This window comes from Chenopodium quinoa, unplaced genomic scaffold (assembly GCF_001683475.1).
Source record: "Chenopodium quinoa cultivar QQ74 unplaced genomic scaffold, ASM168347v1, whole genome shotgun sequence".
Classification (NCBI taxonomy): Eukaryota; Viridiplantae; Streptophyta; class Magnoliopsida; order Caryophyllales; family Amaranthaceae; genus Chenopodium; species Chenopodium quinoa.
The window spans coordinates 8,095,853-8,115,489 of NW_018742390.1; the positions used below are offsets into that span (position 1 = coordinate 8,095,853).

Here is a 19,637-nt window from a genome sequence, read left to right on the forward strand (position 1 = left end):
TTTCAAATGAGTACATATTATCAATCAATAGATTGAGAAAAATTAAATAAATCACTAAAATGAGAAAATATTATAAAACGCCAATTTAAATCCTTTTATAAAATTAATTTTCATGAAATTTTGACTTAGCTTGAATTACAATCATTCAAATATTCAATCATGAATGTCAATTTATTTTTATAGGTTTTTTTTAGTCTTGCAAAATTTAAACACGGGTTTTTCATAAATAAATACATGAATAACTTCACACCACAACCCCTAAAACTAATTTTATGCGTACTTTTTAGATTTAATATGTATCACTATTGTTAAGAAAAAAAAATAAGAACAACTATTTAAATCAAATTTGATAATTAGCAAATGCTGCTAATAAATTAAAAAGTATTTGAGTTTGATAACCTACAATGATAATTATAAGTTGACATGTGTCTGGGATTAGATGAAATAATGTCAACGCCTATTTTAATAATAGTTAATATATTTCAAATTTGTTTTTTTTTTCTTTGAAGGAACTTAGTTTTAGTTTTTAAAGTTATTGTATTTTTTTGATAAGGAGTTAAAGGATTAAAACATTATAAATTAAGCGTCATAGAAAAAAACTTGTACATATTCTTTTAGAGTTGAATATCCTTTTCAAGAAAAATACACTCTAATAATCCCAGCTTTGCCCATTTCCTTTAAATATTCTCAGTTTTTTAATTATTCGGCAATAATCCCAACTTTCACGTGTCTTTTCTTTCTTCAATCCTGATTACCGGTTACCTGAAGAAAAGTTTATTTTATTTTTTCTTAACAACTTACTTGCCACGTGTTGCATATCAGTTGGCTAAAAAAAAACTTAAATTACATTTAAAACCGAAAAAAAACCAAAAAAACCAAAACCATTGACCACTAACGCTGGTGACAACCCATTTCCCCAGCCGACCATCCCCCCTCCCCTAAAACCATCGTCTTCAATCGAAACCCCACAATTATGACCTCCCTCCCTTCTCCTCACATCGGAAACATTCCCCTCAGGCCTCACCCCATTTTTGTTCGTTTTTCGACATATGGTGGAGGCGTTAGAACTTTGTTACTGGGAGGCTTCGAGGTTTGGATTTAGGTTTGTTTCAGTGGTGTGGGGGGGGGGAGAGGAGGTGAGGTGGTTTCAGTAGCTGGGGTGTGGGATAAGGTTGGTTTCGAAAGTGGGGGGAAAAAAGGGACGATTTCAGGGTAGGGATTTTGGTTAATGGTTGCTATGAGTGGCGTTTTTGGGGATAGGAGTGGGGATTTAGTAAGTGTGACACTAATTAAAACATTGAGAGAGTATCTCAGATTCGAAACAAATTTTGTCTAAATTAATTATTTATTTCAAATCAATAATAGATAAAATAAAACTATATAAACAAGGTTTAAAACATGTGCTAGTTTGTTAAAGAATAATGAGGCCAACTAACACCAATCCAATACCAAAATTTTGGTTAGTGATTTGAATACTCATGGGTTTGGGTCCTTAAAAGAGAGGTGGAGTTACAATAGGTAAGGTTTGGCCCACTAACATTGAGTATGTGGAAACCAATAAGATTTGACAGAAGGGAAAAGAATAAGAAATGGGTGGAGAAAATAAGCAAGCCAACAAAATCACAACCATACGTTAATTGAGAGGCTATCAATAATCTTATCTTCTTTTTTTTATGGCTTGTAATATGACTTCTCTTATGAACATAACAACATCATCTTATTCTACTTCTATTACTTCACTGTTCTTCTCTAAATTGCTGCTGCTAGGAGAAGAGCATGGCTTCCAACATGCTCTCCATTGCCAATCCGTCTCTCCGGGTTATTAATTCTTTTTAATCTTTCTTTATTCGTTACCTATATAATAATGCAAAGCGAACTAGCTAGCTAGCTCATTGTCTCTCGATGGTACTTCATAATTTGACACTGATCACCAACATAAACATAATGTTGTTGGTGATCATAGTCAAAGTATCATCGATTACAACGATTGTCAGACACTGGTAACTAGTGTAGAGAATCGTAGTGGCCAGTGTGACAATATACATTTATAAGTTGTAACACTTTCATTAAGTCGATATACAATGATTTAATTTATACGAAGTAAATTTTTTTTTTTCCTTGTGATATGGTATGACAGGTTTACAACAAGGGATTCTCTGAATTTGCTGGTCTACACACTTCATCTCTTCCCTTTGCTCGTAAGGGTTCTGATGATTTGGTAGCTTTAGTGGCCTTCCAGACTAATGCCGTAAGTTTTTCCCCTTTATTTTATCTTTGTTAGCAAGTACGTCCTACGTATGTAACAATGGCATTAGGAATTTTTATTCTGGAATCTAAATGTGCCAAAAAGCAAAAGTACAATAACTTTCTTTGAATCCTGCTGTTTTTAAAGTTAAACTTTGATTTATTTTTGAGAGATTACTGAGCCAGTGATTGTTTATATCCCGCCGATCCGTTCAATGAAGTTCTACTCGTTATTACAATAAATGTGAAAAGCTTTTACTGACATTGCTTAATTATATAATTTGTATATTAAAAAATACGCATTGAAGGCCACATAAAAGACAAATAAGAAAAATTTTATGTAACGAAAGATGTACCTACATTGTTAAAGTTTCTTCATTAGTTTGTGAATAATATGATTGAACTCTAGAAGTATTTGGACTATATCGCCATTTAAGTTCAAAATATACACTCAACTATCAACTTGAAAGCTACAATATTTTGTTTAAAAAAGAGAAAAAAGTTCCAAATTAAATGACAAGTTTGCAATTAAACAATAACTTTATTCAATGAGCATGACATTTTCCTAATAAAAGCAACAAGTATGAGATCACATTTATGAAAAAGTTGTTGACTTAGTTATAAAATTACCACTTAATTTGGAGACTTTTTTTTTTTTAGGTATGATTTCCAAGTTATAATACTTGTATAAATTAAAATAACACAATTTTCTTTGGTTCGTGACATTTAACATTTTAATAGTCCCACTATCCTTTTCTTGTTAATTTTTTTTTTTTTTTTTTTTTTTTTTTTTTAGCCTTTTCTTCTTAAATTGTATTAACTTTTACAATTTTATTTTCAACCTTTTATTCGTATTTTTATCAACTCCCACTTCCGTTTGAGAGACCCAATTCTATTTGATAATTATTCTCTATCGCTCCATTTCTATATGAGTGATACATATATTTGGGAATGACAACTAATTTGGTCAATACAAACTCTTAAATAGACCTGGTTCACACTAATTTATTGTGGATCACTTATAATAGAGATACTATGGTCGTTTTATTTATTTTAAAAAAAGTCACTATGTTAAAATAATGGTCATTATGTTAAAATAAAAGTGATTGTGTTTTATAAAGGTCATAAGAGATAAAATTTTTTAAATGAAAATTTTAAAATACTAGTCAATATGAATAACATAGGTCACTAGGTTAAAATTAAGATCATAACACCATACTTTAGGTTTGCAACAATATTAAAAATTACACAAATTTTATTAAAGGTTACTATGTTAAAATTAAGGTTACTATATTTAATATTAGGGTCACTATGTTCAATACAAAGCCAGTTACGTACATGTAGAACTTCGGGTCCACAATAATATTATTGTTAACCAGGTTCATATAAGTTTTTCTGTTTGGTCAATTAAAGTAATGGGTTGGTACCTCTAAAAAAGAAAAAAAAAAAGTCATGGGGTGGTATTTGGGATTAAGTTTTATTTACATCATGTTTTTTGTGGCTCTCTTTGAGACTTTGCTTCTAATTGAAGTGCCTTATCATTTTATGATGTATGTAACGTAGAGGGATAGTTAGGTTTTTTTTTTTTTTTTTTTTTTTTTTTTTTGTTCAAGTTAACAGTTATGTAGCTTAGGACAGTAATATGTTACATTGCCAAGATTATATAGCATAAACTTTGTACTGAAGTGTTAGTACATAAAATCCTGAATCCAAGTCTCCTAAGATGAATTGCCTTTTTGAATTTTTGTTAGGTTGGTGGAAACAGAAGTAGCCAGAAAGGTGTTGTTGAGGCAAAACTCAAGGTAGCAATCAATGGATTCGGAAGGATTGGAAGGAACTTTCTAAGGTGTTGGCACGGTAGGAAGGACTCTCCCCTTGATGTCGTAGTCATCAACGACACTGGAGGTGTGAAGCAAGCTTCCCACCTCCTCAAGTACGACTCCATCCTTGGCACATTCGACGCTGATGTTAAGCCATCTGGGGACAATGCCATCTCTGTTGACGGCAAACTCATCCAAGTTGTTTCTGACAGAAACCCTTCAAACCTACCTTGGGGGTTAGTGTTCACTCTACATTATATTACAATCTTTCCTGTATGTTATAATACTCTGTTTCCCCTGTATGTTGATCGGTATATTTTTATTTATACCTGTCTTTTTTCCTGATTGAAAACGAATTTCATTGATCGTTGAAAAGGACTTATGACTTTGTTCGACGTTCTGATATTGACAATAGCAGTGCATACAGCAGAGTTTTTCATGTTTTTATTAGTATTATCTCAGATACAGTTGCAACATTTCTGTTGCCATTACTGATGTACATTGTATAAATGTTGGTTATGCATTGTGGTGCAGGGACTTGGGCATCGACTTGGTTATCGAGGGTACAGGTGTGTTCGTAGACAGAGAGGGTGCAGGGAAGCACTTAGAAGCAGGGGCAAAGAAGGTGTTGATTACAGCCCCAGGAAAGGGAGACATCCCAACCTATGTTGTAGGTGTCAACGAGGAAGGTTACAGTCATTCAGACACCATCATCAGTAACGCTTCCTGTACCACTAACTGCTTGGCTCCCTTTGTTAAGGTTCTCGACCAGAAATTTGGTACGTATATTCATTCATTCAATCTTTTAACTCATTAAAGCCTTTTTCCTAGTAGACAATGACCCTTCAAATTATTCATCTAATGAAAATTTTATATCCTCAAAAATAATCACCCTTGCAAAGATACCTCTGTTACATATTATGTGCTACTTTTGGTATTATTTGTTAGACATGAAAAATTCAAAAATTGCACATCATATGTACGAAAGTAGTATTTACTATGATCATTGTTATAGATGTTATTCGTGTTAATCTCTATAAATATTTTCATTTGGCAGGCATCATCAAGGGAACCATGACCACCACCCACTCCTACACCGGAGACCAAAGACTCCTCGATGCTAGCCACAGGGATCTAAGGCGTGCAAGAGCAGCAGCCTTAAACATCGTCCCAACATCAACTGGTGCAGCCAAGGCTGTTGCCTTAGTCCTCCCTAGTCTCAAAGGCAAGCTTAACGGAATTGCACTCCGTGTCCCTACCCCCAACGTCTCAGTGGTAGACCTTGTCGTCCAAGTCACCAAGAAAACCTTCGCTGAAGAAGTTAATGCTGCCTTCAGAGAGTCCGCTGACAACGAACTCAAAGGCATTCTGTCAGTCTGTGATGAGCCTCTGGTGTCTGTTGACTTCAGATGCACCGACGTTTCTTCAACTGTCGATTCTTCCTTGACCATGGTTATGGGAGATGATATGGTGAAAGTTATCGCGTGGTATGATAATGAATGGGGTTACTCTCAAAGAGTTGTTGATCTAGCTGACATTGTTGCTAACAAATGGCAGTAATTGGATCTTGTTAATTTGTTAAACAAAACAAACTCACTTCCTTTGCCTCATTGATCATACTTAGTAGTAAAATGATCACCAATTTTCCCATGTTGTTAGTAATTGTTTTCTTCTTTTTGTAATAAGAGATCTTTTTCAAACTTGTATAGGACAGAATTCAAGTATTCGTGCATATAAATTAATTATTATGTGGGAGAAACAGATATATTGTGATGATGGGTAATTGCTTCATATCAATGGTTCTTGGTAATACACTGCACTTTCTTTCCTGCAACTTGAGTATTTGTCCTTGTTTACCGAACTATTATACTATTGTGTGGTTAGAAAACAATAAAAATGACATACAAGTGACACTTGAATATGAATGATCACTCAATAGTCCTTTTATATATACGAAGCATTTAAATCAAACTGACTAAACACTTGCGGGGCGTTTGGCAAGTGGAAATGGGAATTTGAGGATTAGAGGGTTGGGAATGGGATTGGGATTTATAGTTGGGAATTCAATAAAATATTGACAATCCCTTAGTTGGAGTGTGAAGGGAATCGATTGAGAATAAATAGCAAATTTACAATAACACCCTTACTAATATTATATCCTTATGCTTTCATTAATGGCAAAATGGTCTTTTTCCATATATTCCCAATTTCCATCTCTATTACTTGCCCCCCCCCCCCCGAAGTAATATTATAGTTGGGAATTCAATCATGGGAATAGACTAAGGAGCCGTTTGGTTCGCAAAGGGTAAACGGAATGGAATGAACAAAGGGATTCAAAGAGAATGGAATGAAACCCATTCCATATAGCATGTTGTTTGGTTTACAAAAATCAAAGGAAATCACCACCACTATAGCACCACCACCAACACCACCCCACAACCCCCTTTTCCTTCACTTTCCAAGTTCTCCAGCTACCCCACCGCCCAGCCACCATCTTTTCGGCATCCCCCGGAGCCCGTCGCACCTCCATCACCCCTCCCCTTCCCTCCCCGGAAAACCTCCAACCGCTCATAAACCCTAAACCCTTTCAACTCAACCCTAAATTCAACAAATACAACAACGATCTATAGATTAACTCCAAAATAACTCAAAAAAAAAAAAAAAAATTAATGTTAAAACGAATAAAAAAATCAGATATAAAAGAAAATCCATCATCTCAAACCCTTATTTTCGAATTGGCTCATTGGTTTCCCGGGAAAGGAGATGCGAACAGGGGTGGTGCGATGAGGGGTGAGGGAGGTGTGAACAAGGGCGGTGTGGCTGTGAACAAGGGTTGTGCGATGAGGGAGGTGCGACGAGGGGTGAGGAAGGTGCGAACGAGGGCGGTGCGACGAGGGAGGTGCGAAGAAGGGCGGTGCGAGCAGCTCGGCGGCCGACGAGTGGCGGGGTAGGGACGGCAAGGTGGCTAGGTGGTCGCTGTGCGACGGGGGTAGGGTAGAAAGGTGGTGGTTGTTGTTGGCTAGGTGGTGTAATGGTGGTTAGGGAAAGGGAATGGCAAAGTCTTGGGGGGGGGGAATCAATGTAGAGGGATTTTGGGTGAAGTCAAAAATCAAAATGGGTAAAGGGAATGATTAAATGTGATAAACAAACAACAACAAAGGGAATGGGGCCTATTCATTCCCTTTCCCTTTGATTATTAACCCCAACCAAACGGCCCCTAATTTTATTCCCATTCCCAATCCCACCTACAATTGCCCTTCCCAGAAAATAAACAAAGCAATACATACTCCCACCCCTCCAATTCCCATTCCCAAGCCCCAATTCCCACTTACCAAACACCCCCTTGGTTTCAAAAAATAAAAAAATAAAAACTGAACTAAACACTTAAAAAATTAAACATTAAAAAAAAAAGTTTATTAAAAATTTCTTGTGAAAGCACAACTAAAATAAGATTTTTTTTATGAATTAACACCGGTTTCAAGTCTTTAACTTGGTTTTCCGACGTTAGACTTCGAACATGAGGGTGACATGATCTCATAAAACCACCTTCATTTATTTATTTTTTTCCCTTTTCCCTCACCAACACACCTCACCACCACTACCACCTCATTGCCACCCCCACCAACACCACCTCACCGCCACCACCAACTCACTACCACCCTCACCAACACCATCTCACCCAATAAATCTACTTCCATGAAAATTCCACCCCCATTAATCCACCCCTATCCACCCAATAACTCCACCCACCTCCTCACACCCTTTCTTCATTTGAAGCCCAATAGAGCAAGAACATAAAAAATAAAAATAAAAAATGAATCAAAGACTACAATAACACTTTTGACCCTCAAGATTACTGCTAATTCCATCCTAAAAACATTAGTGGGCATAAATTAGTCTCAAAACAATAACCCTAATTTCCTATTAAAACCCCTATTTTACGAAAATTAGAAGACCAACAAAATTAACAAGCACTTTCATTAATTAAACAACTTACCTTTTTTAAAATTAGGTTAATTAGAGCAATTTGCGAGCTAAAGTTTCCTTCTGTAATGGAGAGTTATTGAGGCTTGATTGAAAGAACAGAGGAACGAAAAAGTAAATTGGAGGGAAACAAGGGAAAAAAAAAGAAATGGGGGGTTATCGGTCTACCTATGACTCACTTGAGGGGTTAATGCCAAAAAAACCAAGTCAAAAATCTGAAACCGGATCAAGTGGTACTTCACATAAAAAAAATTATTTTAGGCCTTAGGAAATTTTTATAAGGTGTTTTCCACAAAAAAAAGAAAGTAAAAGTGCTATAAAATGTGGTTTTTGATAGGGGTGAGCATGGGACGGGTACCCGTACCGTTATTATTAACAGTTCGAGTACCCGATAACCAAAATTCCTAAAAATGATATCCATAACCCGAACCGATAAGTTTGGGTACCCGGATTTTCGAATCGGTTATCGGGTACCCAATAAGATATCCAATAATGATAATTAAACTTAGTTGTGTAGTTATTATGATATAAATTACCACTAATTAACAACAATATCATATGTTTTTGACCAAATTATTAATAATATTACTAATCATTGATATTAGGGAAATTCTCTCTGGTAATCACAAATTTTTATTTTTTCTCAGTGGTAAAGGCTGATATTTTTTATTATCAATGGTAATCACGAAATAATATTACTAAGCTAATGGTAACATTAATGATAATAAAACATCATTAAATGTTTAACTAAGGTTAATTTTGATTCTATTAAAAAAAAAGTTAATTTTTATTAAGTAATAATGAATTTACATTAGTACATGTACGGAATATTTCGAGCATTACCCCAAACTTAAACCCCACTGTGATCATACACTTAAGCATGGTAGCGTCGAAAGGAAGGGAAGCTAGAGCAAAAGAGTCAACAACAAGTTTTACGAACTTGTAAACCGTTCACAGGGTGAAGGTTACACCCCTTAACGATCCAGGAGATCGTCAACTCCAATAGGTCTGGAACCATGACAGGTAGTTCGGAGATGAAGGTACAAATCCAACCTAAAAGAGATTGAATATGCCCTAATAATAGGCCTCTACTTTATTCTGATCGTATACATGTGCACTTTCTGACTAACATGCAATCATTAGGTTAACCCTAAACCTATTTATCTATGTTGGTTGAATATTAATGCACAAATAAAACTATTATTGGCGATCACTTGAATTATAATCAAATTAATACTAAACAAGATTATAAATTATCTTATTAAGCGTGATTACAAGTACAAATTCCCTTTAAACATGCATAAAATGCGTGATCAAGCAATAACAATAAATATCAAGCAACATAATAATCAAAATAATAAAAATAATCATCATAATTAAAATAATCATGTTAAAGTTAAAGCATAATAGCAAGATCCTAGGCATGATACTAACAAGATTAATAACAAACCCTAGCATATCACTATACAATAAAAATCAAATATTTAGCTCTAACATGATACTAACATGAATATTAAGAAAGACAATAAAACACATCATAGAAATCATAATTGATCTAAGGAACTTATTCTTTACCCTAAACATGATACTAGGAAGATAAAAAAAAACCCTAACATGACACTAGGAATCATAATAACAACCTAGACATGATTTCTATATCATAATAACAATGCAAACAACTAAAGCACTTACTTAGATGTCTCGTACATCTTTCTCATAACAAAATACACGCGTTAGTAATTTCAAGGAAAATAATAAACAAACAATTAAATTAAATAATTGAAATAGAGATTTGTGATCAAACCCTCAGAAATTAAAACCTTTCACGTCTAGGGCGAAGGCAACTTCGAACTTGGCTAGGTGTTTCTAGATCTTGTGAATGCGGTATGGTGCGTGAGAGAAGCTAGTTTAGAAAAGAGAGAGAGAGAGATTCTTGATGAGAATTGGTGAGAGAGAGAATTAGAGAAAATTCCTAAAAATTGCTTATTGAAAACGGAGGTTTTAGGAGGCTATTTATATAGAAAATCAGCCGAATATGATAAAAAATAATCAAAGTTTTGAAAAGAATAAAACACGACCGCAGCGCCAAAGACGCGCCTGTCGCCAGGCGACAGAGCATTCGTATGGCGCTAGAAATAATTTTCCACGCGTTTTCTTATTTTGATTAAATTTAAGCGTACGAGAGGGCAAAATTGTATTTTCCTTAAAAAACACTTCTTTTATTCTGATTAAAACTCTTAAAAAGTCAACTAAAGTCAATTTATCAATGTTAATTAAATTAGGATTCAAAAGAACCTTCTAGAAGATTCTAGAAGACTATAATCAATCCTAATCACATGATAAATCAATACTAGGCTCTCCTCTAGATCATTGGGCCGCATATAAGTATCAAACCAGGCCAAGTTTTAGTAATTTGACCATAACTTCTTCATAATTCATCGGAATTGGACTTATAATATATCATTGGAAATCTCTTTTCGAACCCGACCCAACTACACTATTATTGGATCCTTGATATGGACCAAACCAAACTGTATTGGTTGTTTTCTTAAAATATGTTTTCAAAAATAGAGAGAAGAAAAGAAATAAAAACTAACCGCAACTCTACACTTTCCACACTTTCACTTCATTCGATTATGATTCGACGTGAAAGGTACTCATCACTTGATTTGGTTTTGGGGAGACACAAATGGGTGTCTACAATACCCTTCAAAGTATTAAAAAAATAATTCAAACCACTCCAACCACCTACCCACCAGCCAACTGTCAGCCACCCTCCCATTGCCGGCGTCGGCTGATGGCGTCTCAACCCTCTACCCATCGGAGACATCCACCTCCGACCACCAAATCCTAGCTTATGATGTTGCACACCAAGAAACCCCCTTTCCCTATTTCCCCTCTTTCTCTCCCCCTTTTTTCTTTTACTCTCCTCGATCTGCGCTGCCCAACTACCACCAGTGCCACCCACCTAAACCACCGCCATAGAGACCACCTGAACCACCTCCATTAACGAACAATACTCTTGTCCTCACCTCTCTACACACCAATTTTCTCTCTACCAGGTCTCTAAATTTCAACCTCATTTTGAAGGTCTCCAATGGCGGTTTCCACTACTTTCTTTTTGGAGTCTCTTCTTCACGCTAACACCCACGAACTACCCCTCAATTCATTAAACCCACTTCCTACTTCACCAATTCCGACCACCACCCTTCACCAATTTGCAAACAATCAAGCAACCCCAATTCTATAATTTTGATCCAATTTCGCCGCGTGCTTGAGAATGGAAGGGGATTTGCAGAGGTCAATGAATTGCTTCAATTGCTGAACTTTTGAAACATCAATTGTTATCTTCTTCGAGTTTTAAGATAAAGATCTGCATAAATTAATTAATCAAACAAAAACTTGGGTTTTGCAGAAATATGAGCAGGGAGGTTGAAGATGACTTCGTCATCCTATAGTTGTCTGTTGAAGTCATCATTGTGTTCAGCTTCAATTTCCTTTGGTTAATCCTAGCTGTGAGGGTTCCTCCGATGTGTGCGAATGTGCGATTACTTCTATTTATTTCACTCGGTCTTCTGTTGTAATTTATTCTAGTATCTTCTATTGATTGATGTCGGAAGGAGGAAAGAGAAAAGAATCAGGGAGAAGGGAGACCAGTCAGACCACCATTGATGTTGGATGGAGGAAAGAGAAAGGAAGAATATTAGGAGAAGGGAGAGGGGATTGCTATAGAGGGTAGTTGTGTCTTTTTGTAGTCCTTAGCTAAATCATAGTTAAGGAATTAATAAATTATTTAACTTAAGTTACCATTTGCTTAATAATATTAATTCGAGATTACCATTCATAATAAAAAAACTTAAGACTTTACCACTAAAAAAAAATAAAAGTTCGTGATTACCAGTGAGAATTTCCCTTGATATTATAAAGTAATTATAAAGTAAAGTAAGAGTTTAGATTTTAAACAAATAGATTTAAGTAGGGAGAAAATATAAAAAAAAATGCTTATCAAAACGGATCGGGTAACCGTTAATTTTAAAATGATACCTAATAACCATACTCGATAACAAATTACCGGAACCAGTACCCAAACCGTTATGGTTATCGGAACGGGTACCCTAATTTTCGAAACAGATACAGATCGGTTTTTCAGTTTTTCGGGTAGTTTTGCTCAGCCCTAGTTTTTTACAATTATTAAATGATGATAAAACCTCATATTCCGTGGATCTAAGAAGTTGCCTCTTGTGAACATACTTCGACCTTGTTCATTTGAGCTTCTGGTAGCGCAAAGGCATTATTATTATTGTTATTGTTATTGTTATTGTTATTATTATTATTATTATTATTATTATTATTATTATTATTATTATTATATCTCAAAAACATACAAAGGTATACAAACTATAGAAAATTAGTAGGAAGTCGAGATACAATCTGGGCCCTCACTCCTCTAGCTATAGAAAATCTGATCCTAGTAAGGATTATTATTATATCTCAAAAACATACAAAGGTATAAAAACTATAGAAAATTAGTAGGAAGCCGAGATACAATCTGGGCCCTCACTCCTCTAGCTATAGAAAATCTGATCCTAGTAAAGATATGAGCTGCAGCACGCGCTCCAATGTCCTGAGTGTTCAAGAACTTCTGGAGCCGCTTCAACAATGCAACAGCCTCCCACTGCTAAAATTCGGCTAAATTGCGACCGTTTTTAAACTGTCGCAAAATATGAAATTTGCGACCGTTTTCAAAGCGGTCGCAGATTTGCGACCGACATTTAGCTATTAAACCGTCGCAATGATATTTTAACATTTTTAAAAAGTAAAATAAGCATGTAAAATAATTCAAAATTATAAATAACCCAATTGCAACCGCTTATAGTGGTCGCAAAAGTCACAAATAGCAACCGTTTATGTGTCAGTCGCAAATTTGCGACCGCTAAAAGCGGTCGTAAAAAGGTTATTTTTTTTTTAAAAAAAAGGGTATAAAAGGGTGGTCAGCTCACCTAACCCTAATTCTCATTTCTCACACCGCTTCTTCTTTCTTTTCTCTCTCCTCTTTCTCTTCACTAGTAGAAAAAACGCAATGGCAAGCGGCTCATACCCCCTAATGGCAAGCGGTTTTGAACTGCACGGGCTTAGGGGGCTTGCCATTAGCCATTTAAATGGCAAGCAGTTCAAAACCGCTTGCCATTAGGGGAGAATAATAATAATAATTTCCATTAAGGGATAATAATAATAGTAGTAATAATAATAATAATAATAATAATAATAATAATAATAATAATAATAACAATAATAATAATAATAATAATATTGATTTTTTATAATAAAAACTAATATTTAAAGATGACAACTAATGTTGAAAGATAATAATAATAATAATAAAAATTATAATAATAATAATAATAATAATAATAATAATAATAATAATCTATACTTCTATAAATATAACTAAAGAAATAACCGCTAACATCATCATTTACAAGTGTCAACTTCTCATACAAAATTTTCCCTCCAAAATTTTGGAACAGTATTTTTTTTTTCAATATATAAAATGTTTGGAATTAGTAAATTAATTGCACTTCCTAAAAGATTTTATGCTAAAATTGACTAACTACACAATTTTTCCATGGATTAAAATTGAAAGTTAGTGGCCGGACTATTTCATTTTTCTAGAAACATTTTATCTCCCCTACTTTATACATTTATAGTATTGTTTTTGGTGTTTCCATTTCTTATTAGTTCTTAAAAAAAAAAAGTTAATGAAAGATAAACCAGTGAATTAATGCTAACATCTTATAAATAAGTTTAAAATTTTATCTAAATTACGAAGCATATAGTATAATATATGATTTTAATACTCTATATTTAACATAATATCTTTCGTAATAGCTCAAATTTAATCTAATAAGAATGCACACGATTCATTAGTGTTTTTCATAAATATGTATTACATACAAATGAATAAGCAAAACAAATATAAAATCGTGCATCGCACGAGACTAACCTAGTTATATACTAAAGTATTTACCAGAGTTATCCCTTAATTACACATGTCGCATTCACAACAAAAAATTTCCCGTCCAAAACGTTTTACTTTTTTTTCATTAAAAAATAATATGATAAAAAATGTAATGAATAAAACTTACAATAATTTATTAAAGTATTTAAAATAATGTAACTAACAAGAGAGTTTTAATGTAGACATTAATGAATTCAAATTTCAAAAAAAAAATATTATTATATATAAGTCATTTCATTTAAACTAACTATATGACTTTTATTATTTTTAAGTCTTATAATTATGAACCCGTGCATTTTCACGGGGCAAAAACTACTAGTAGTAGTAGTAGTAATAATAATAATAATAATAATAATAATAATAATAATAATAATAATAATAATAATAGTAGTAGTAATAATAGTAATAATAATAATAATAATAATAATAATAATAATAATAATAATAATAATAATAATAATAATGAAATCTTCTCGGCACGACTCGACTCTTTTCTGCTCTACTCTGCTCGGCTCGGCTCTGCTCTGCTAACTCCTTATCTACTCTGCCCAAAAGCTCAAAAGAACAAGGCCTAATTAAGTTAGTAACACGTTTATAACATTTGAGTTAATGTGTTAATTGAATTTAAGTAAGGGTATATTGGTAAATTCATTTTTAAAAATATACTAAAAAAATGAATATTTAATTTTATTGCACATAATGTGAAGCATCTATTTATGGAAAATATTGCACATATGTATAACGAAGGAAGTAGATCCTATAATTTCTATGGACATTGTGGATGCTGCACCAAACAAATGCATAACAAAATTATATATTTTCCTGCAATGATATATATTATCCTCACAATGATTTTTTTAATAAACATACAAACAAACAACCTTACAAAAAAATCAAAAAAAAAAAAAAAATCAAAGCTGCTTGGCTGAAAGAGACAGAGATGTAAAGTTAAGATTAGCAAACACCATGTAAATTAGACTTTGAAGTTTGAACAACATAGGTGCTAAATTAAAAACAAGATGCATTAGTGTTGTGTAGACTGTTAAAATATAGCAAAGTAATAATATAGCTAAAGAAGAACCATATGAGGGAGAAGTATTGGCGCATAAAGCCTATGTGCCAATGAAACAAATACGATGACAATTTTGAAAATAATGGGAAAAAGAGAAAAAGCGGTGGTTGTTATAAAATAAGGCTAAGGGAGAATATAAGAGAGAGATGTAGATATACAATTGTATTATTTTTTATTCATCCATTTCATGACCATCTATATATATACATGATATGAACATTGTAACTTATATGGACAATGAAGAGTCCATTCATGAGAGGGTTAATGTGAACTAATGACATATGGAGGGTTACAAGGATGCTATTAAAACCATACTTAATATAGTCATAAAAGAGATAATTACAAGCTATAATGGGCATACATTATTATTTGTAACACTCCCCCTTGGATGCCCATTATCTAAGAGTGATTTAATGAGCTTATATGCTGCCTCATTAAAGACCTTTACAGAAGAAAAAAAACCTAGTGGGAAAAAACCATGTATGAGGGAAAAAGAGTGCAGCGCGCAATTACTTCCCCTCATTATTATATCACTGAAGATATTTGAGACGACGCAATTCAATACGATAAACTAACTTTTTAAAGGTTGCGGTTGGAATAGCCTTAGTGAATAGGTCTGCTAAATTCTCACTTGAACGAATCTGCAAAACATTTATATCTCCATTCTTCTGAAGATCGTGAGTGAAGAAAAATTTGGGTAAGATGTGCTTTGTTCTGTCACCTTTGATGTATCCTTCTTTAAGTTGAGCAATACAAGCTGCATTATCCTCCTATAAAGTTTTCGGTGCCTCTTTCCCAGATGATAAACCACAAACTTCTTTCATATGTTGAACTACCTACCTTAACCATACACATTCACGACTAGCCTCATGAATTGCTAAAATATCATAATGATTGGAAGACGTAGCTGCAATGGTTTGTTTCATAGAACGCCAAGAAATGGCAGTACCACCATATGTGAACACATATCCAGTTTGTGACCGACCATTATAAGGATCAGATAAATAACCTGCATCTGCAAAACTAATCAAATTTTCTTTGGGCGACTTAGGGAAAAACAAACCCATATCCTTCGTACCTTGAAGATAACGAAGTAAATGTTTAATCCCATTCTAATGCCTCTGGGTTGGACATGAACTAAACCTTGCTAATATATTAACTAAAAATAATATGTCAGGTCGTGTATGACTTGCAAGGTACATTAGTGCTCCAACTGCACTAAGATATGGTACTTCAGGACAAAGAATTTCTTCATCATTTTCCCGAGGTCGGGATGGATCTTTCTCTACTTCAAGTGATCTTACAACCACAGGGCTGCTCAATGGATGTGCTGCATTCATAGAAAATCTTTTAAGAACCTTTTTTATTTATGTTGATTGATGCACAGGGATTCCATTCTCTAGGTTCTCTATTTGTAACCTCAAGAAAAATTTTGTCTTTCCAAGATCTTTCATTTTGAACTCTTTCTTTAAATAATTGACAGTCACTGAAATCTCTTCAAGAGTTCCAATGATATTCAAATCATCAACATACACCGCAATTATAACAAATCCTGATCCAAATTTCTTTATAAAAATACATGGGCTAATAGAATCATTCTTATAACCTTCTTTTAACAAATGCTCACTTATACGGTTATACCACATACGCCCAGATTGTTTCAATCCATAAAGAGATTTGTTCAATTAAATATAGAAATGTTCTCGAGAACTAGATTTTGCTGCTTCTGGAAGTTTGAAGCCTTCTGCGAGCATCATGTAAATGTCCTTATCCAGTGGGCCATATAAATAAGGTGTGACTACATCCATCAAACGTAAGTCAAGTCATTCTCTTATTGCTAGACTAATAAAAATCTAAAAGTAGTTACATCCACCACAAGAGAGTATGTCTCCTCATAATTAATATCAGGTCTTTGTGAGAATCCTTGTGCAACTAATTGTGCCTTATATCTTACAACTTCACCTTTTTCATTTCCCTTTTGCACAAAGACCCATTTATATCCCACTGGCTTTACACCTTAAGGTGTACGGACTACAGGTCCGAATACTTCTCTTTTTTCAAGCGATTTTAATTCTGCTTCAATTGCTTCTTTCCATTTTGGCCAATCATTTCTTTGTCTACATTCTTCAATGGATTTTGGTTCATGAACCTCATTATTATACATAACATCTAATGCTACATTGCATGCAAAAACATTATCGACGTCGATTTGATTTCGATTCCATGTAATTCTAGACATGATATAATTTGTTAAAATTTCTTCATTATCAGGTACCTAAATTTCTTCCTGTATCATGTCTAAATTCTCTTATGGAGATCGTTCGGAAATTTTTTCTTCAATTTGACCATCATCAATCAATGCTCATTTCCTTTTTTGAGGATTCCTATCTTTGGAACCTATTGGTCTTCCACGTTTCTGGCGTGGTTTAGACTCATTAGAAAACTTATTTTGTCCTTCCGGGACATCTATTTTAAATGGAGCATTTATAGCTGGAATATGTGACTTGATCACTCTTTTTGGGTCAGCAAATGAGTCTGGCAATCGATTTCCTAACCTTTGTAAATGAATTATCTTTTGAACTTCCAGTTCACATTGTTTAGTTCGAGGATCAAGATAGGATAACGATAATTCATTCCATTTAATTTCCTTTTCCAACTCTCTTTTTTCTCCCCCTAATGTTGGGAAAAGTAACTCGTTAAAATGACAATCCGCAAAACGATCCGTAAATAAATCTTCTCTTGTAGGCTCAAGATATTTAATTATTGACGGGGATTCAAACCCAACGTATATTCCTAACCTCCTTTGAGGACCCATCTTAGAGCGTTGTGGTGGAGCTATTGGAACATAAACCACACATCCGAAAATTCTTAGATGGGAAATATTGGTTCCCCACCATAAACCAATTGCAATGGGGAGAACTTGTGATAACTTGTTGGCCTGATGCGAATTAGTGCTGCTGCATGTAATATAGCATGTCCCCGAGCAGAAATTGGGAGATTGGATTTTATAAGCAATGGTCTAGCAATTAACTGCTGACGTTTAATTAATGACTCTGCCAGACCATTTTTGTGTATGAACATGTGCTACAGGAGGATCAACATTTATCCCAATGAACATGTAATAATCATTGAAAGCTTGAGATGTAAATTCACCAGCATTTTCAAGCCGAATAGTCTTAATGGGAGTATTTGGAAAATGTGCCCGTAACTTAATCAATTGGGCAAGTAATCTCGCAAGCGCCAAGTTATGAGTTGATAACAAAGACACATGTGACCATGTAGTTGATGTATTTATTAAAACCATAAAATATCTAAATGGTCCACAGGGGGATGTGTGGGCCCACAAATATCTCCTTGTATGCATTCTAGAAAACTAATTGATTCAAAATTAATTTTAGATGGTGATGGGCGAATTATCAACTTGCCTTCTAAGCAAGCAGAACATGAAAAATTATTATGAAGAATCTGCCGGCTCTTCAAAGAATGTCCACATGAATTCGTAATTATTTTTTGCATCATTATTGAACCGGGATGGCCTAACCGGTCATGCCAAACAACAAAATTATCAGTAAACTTCTAGTTTACTATAGCATGAGTTTCAATAGTATTGATTTTTGTGTAGTACAAACCACTGGAGAATGTAGGGAGTTTCTCCAAAACATGTTTTGTGCCTTGAGTTATATTTGTGATCTGAAGGAATTCGTTATTTTCTTCATTGATTGTCTCAATATGATAACCATTGTTGCGAATATCCTTAAAACTTAATAATTTTCTCTAAGACAATGGGGAGTATAAAGCATCAATTATTTTAATTTCAATTTCCCTAGGCAATTTTATAGTGGCTCTTCCGGAGCCCTCAATGATATTTGTACTACTAGATATGGTACTCATATTAATCCTTTTTTATCATTAAAGAGAAATATTTTTTATTTTTAAGTATTGTATGAGTAGTTGCACTGTCACAAGGCATAATTCTTCACCATTCATAGCAAAATGTACTTGAGTAGTATCCATGTTCTTCATGAAATAAAATACATGTAAAAATATTAAGCATAAAAATAAAGATGATAAATAAATAAATAAATAAAAACACTCAAATAATTCATAAATTCATAAATCAAAAGCCCTTATTACAACCGTAGAAAATAACATAAGTAATTAACTAGATAAAGTCAATTACTTAAAGCTGACACAAAATAATATAATTTTAATTATTCCCTTCTGGGGCAGTGAAGAAATCAGCAACTTCTAATGAGTTGTACTGCCAAAATAAAAAATATTCCTTTCCGGGGAAGTAAGGAAATCGGCAACATTGAAATGATTTGCATTGCTGATATGTCTATTTTATATAATATTTTACCCCCGTCCCTTGGTCATAATTAGTAGTGTTATTGGCTCTTTAGAGCCAATTTTATTACTAATTGGTGTTTTCTAGTGTTTTCGTAGATTTGGTTGACTTTTGTAGGGATTTGCGCTTTTGGAGCATTTTCCCGAGATA

The 19,637-nt window shown here is 33.9% G+C and overlaps 1 protein-coding gene across 1 annotated transcript; it reads left to right on the top strand.

Annotated features, from left to right (window-relative positions):
- The first annotated feature begins 1,658 nt into the window (after positions 1-1,658).
- LOC110700727 (glyceraldehyde-3-phosphate dehydrogenase A, chloroplastic-like) lies at positions 1,659-5,861 on the top strand. Its single transcript, XM_021878328.1, has 5 exons — positions 1,659-1,818; positions 2,138-2,248; positions 3,996-4,300; positions 4,599-4,843; positions 5,122-5,861. Exons 1-5 carry the CDS (start codon positions 1,777-1,779, stop codon positions 5,622-5,624), a joined length of 1,206 nt encoding a protein of 401 aa, XP_021734020.1. The 5' UTR covers positions 1,659-1,776; the 3' UTR covers positions 5,625-5,861.
- Positions 5,862-19,637: the final 13,776 nt, after the last annotated feature.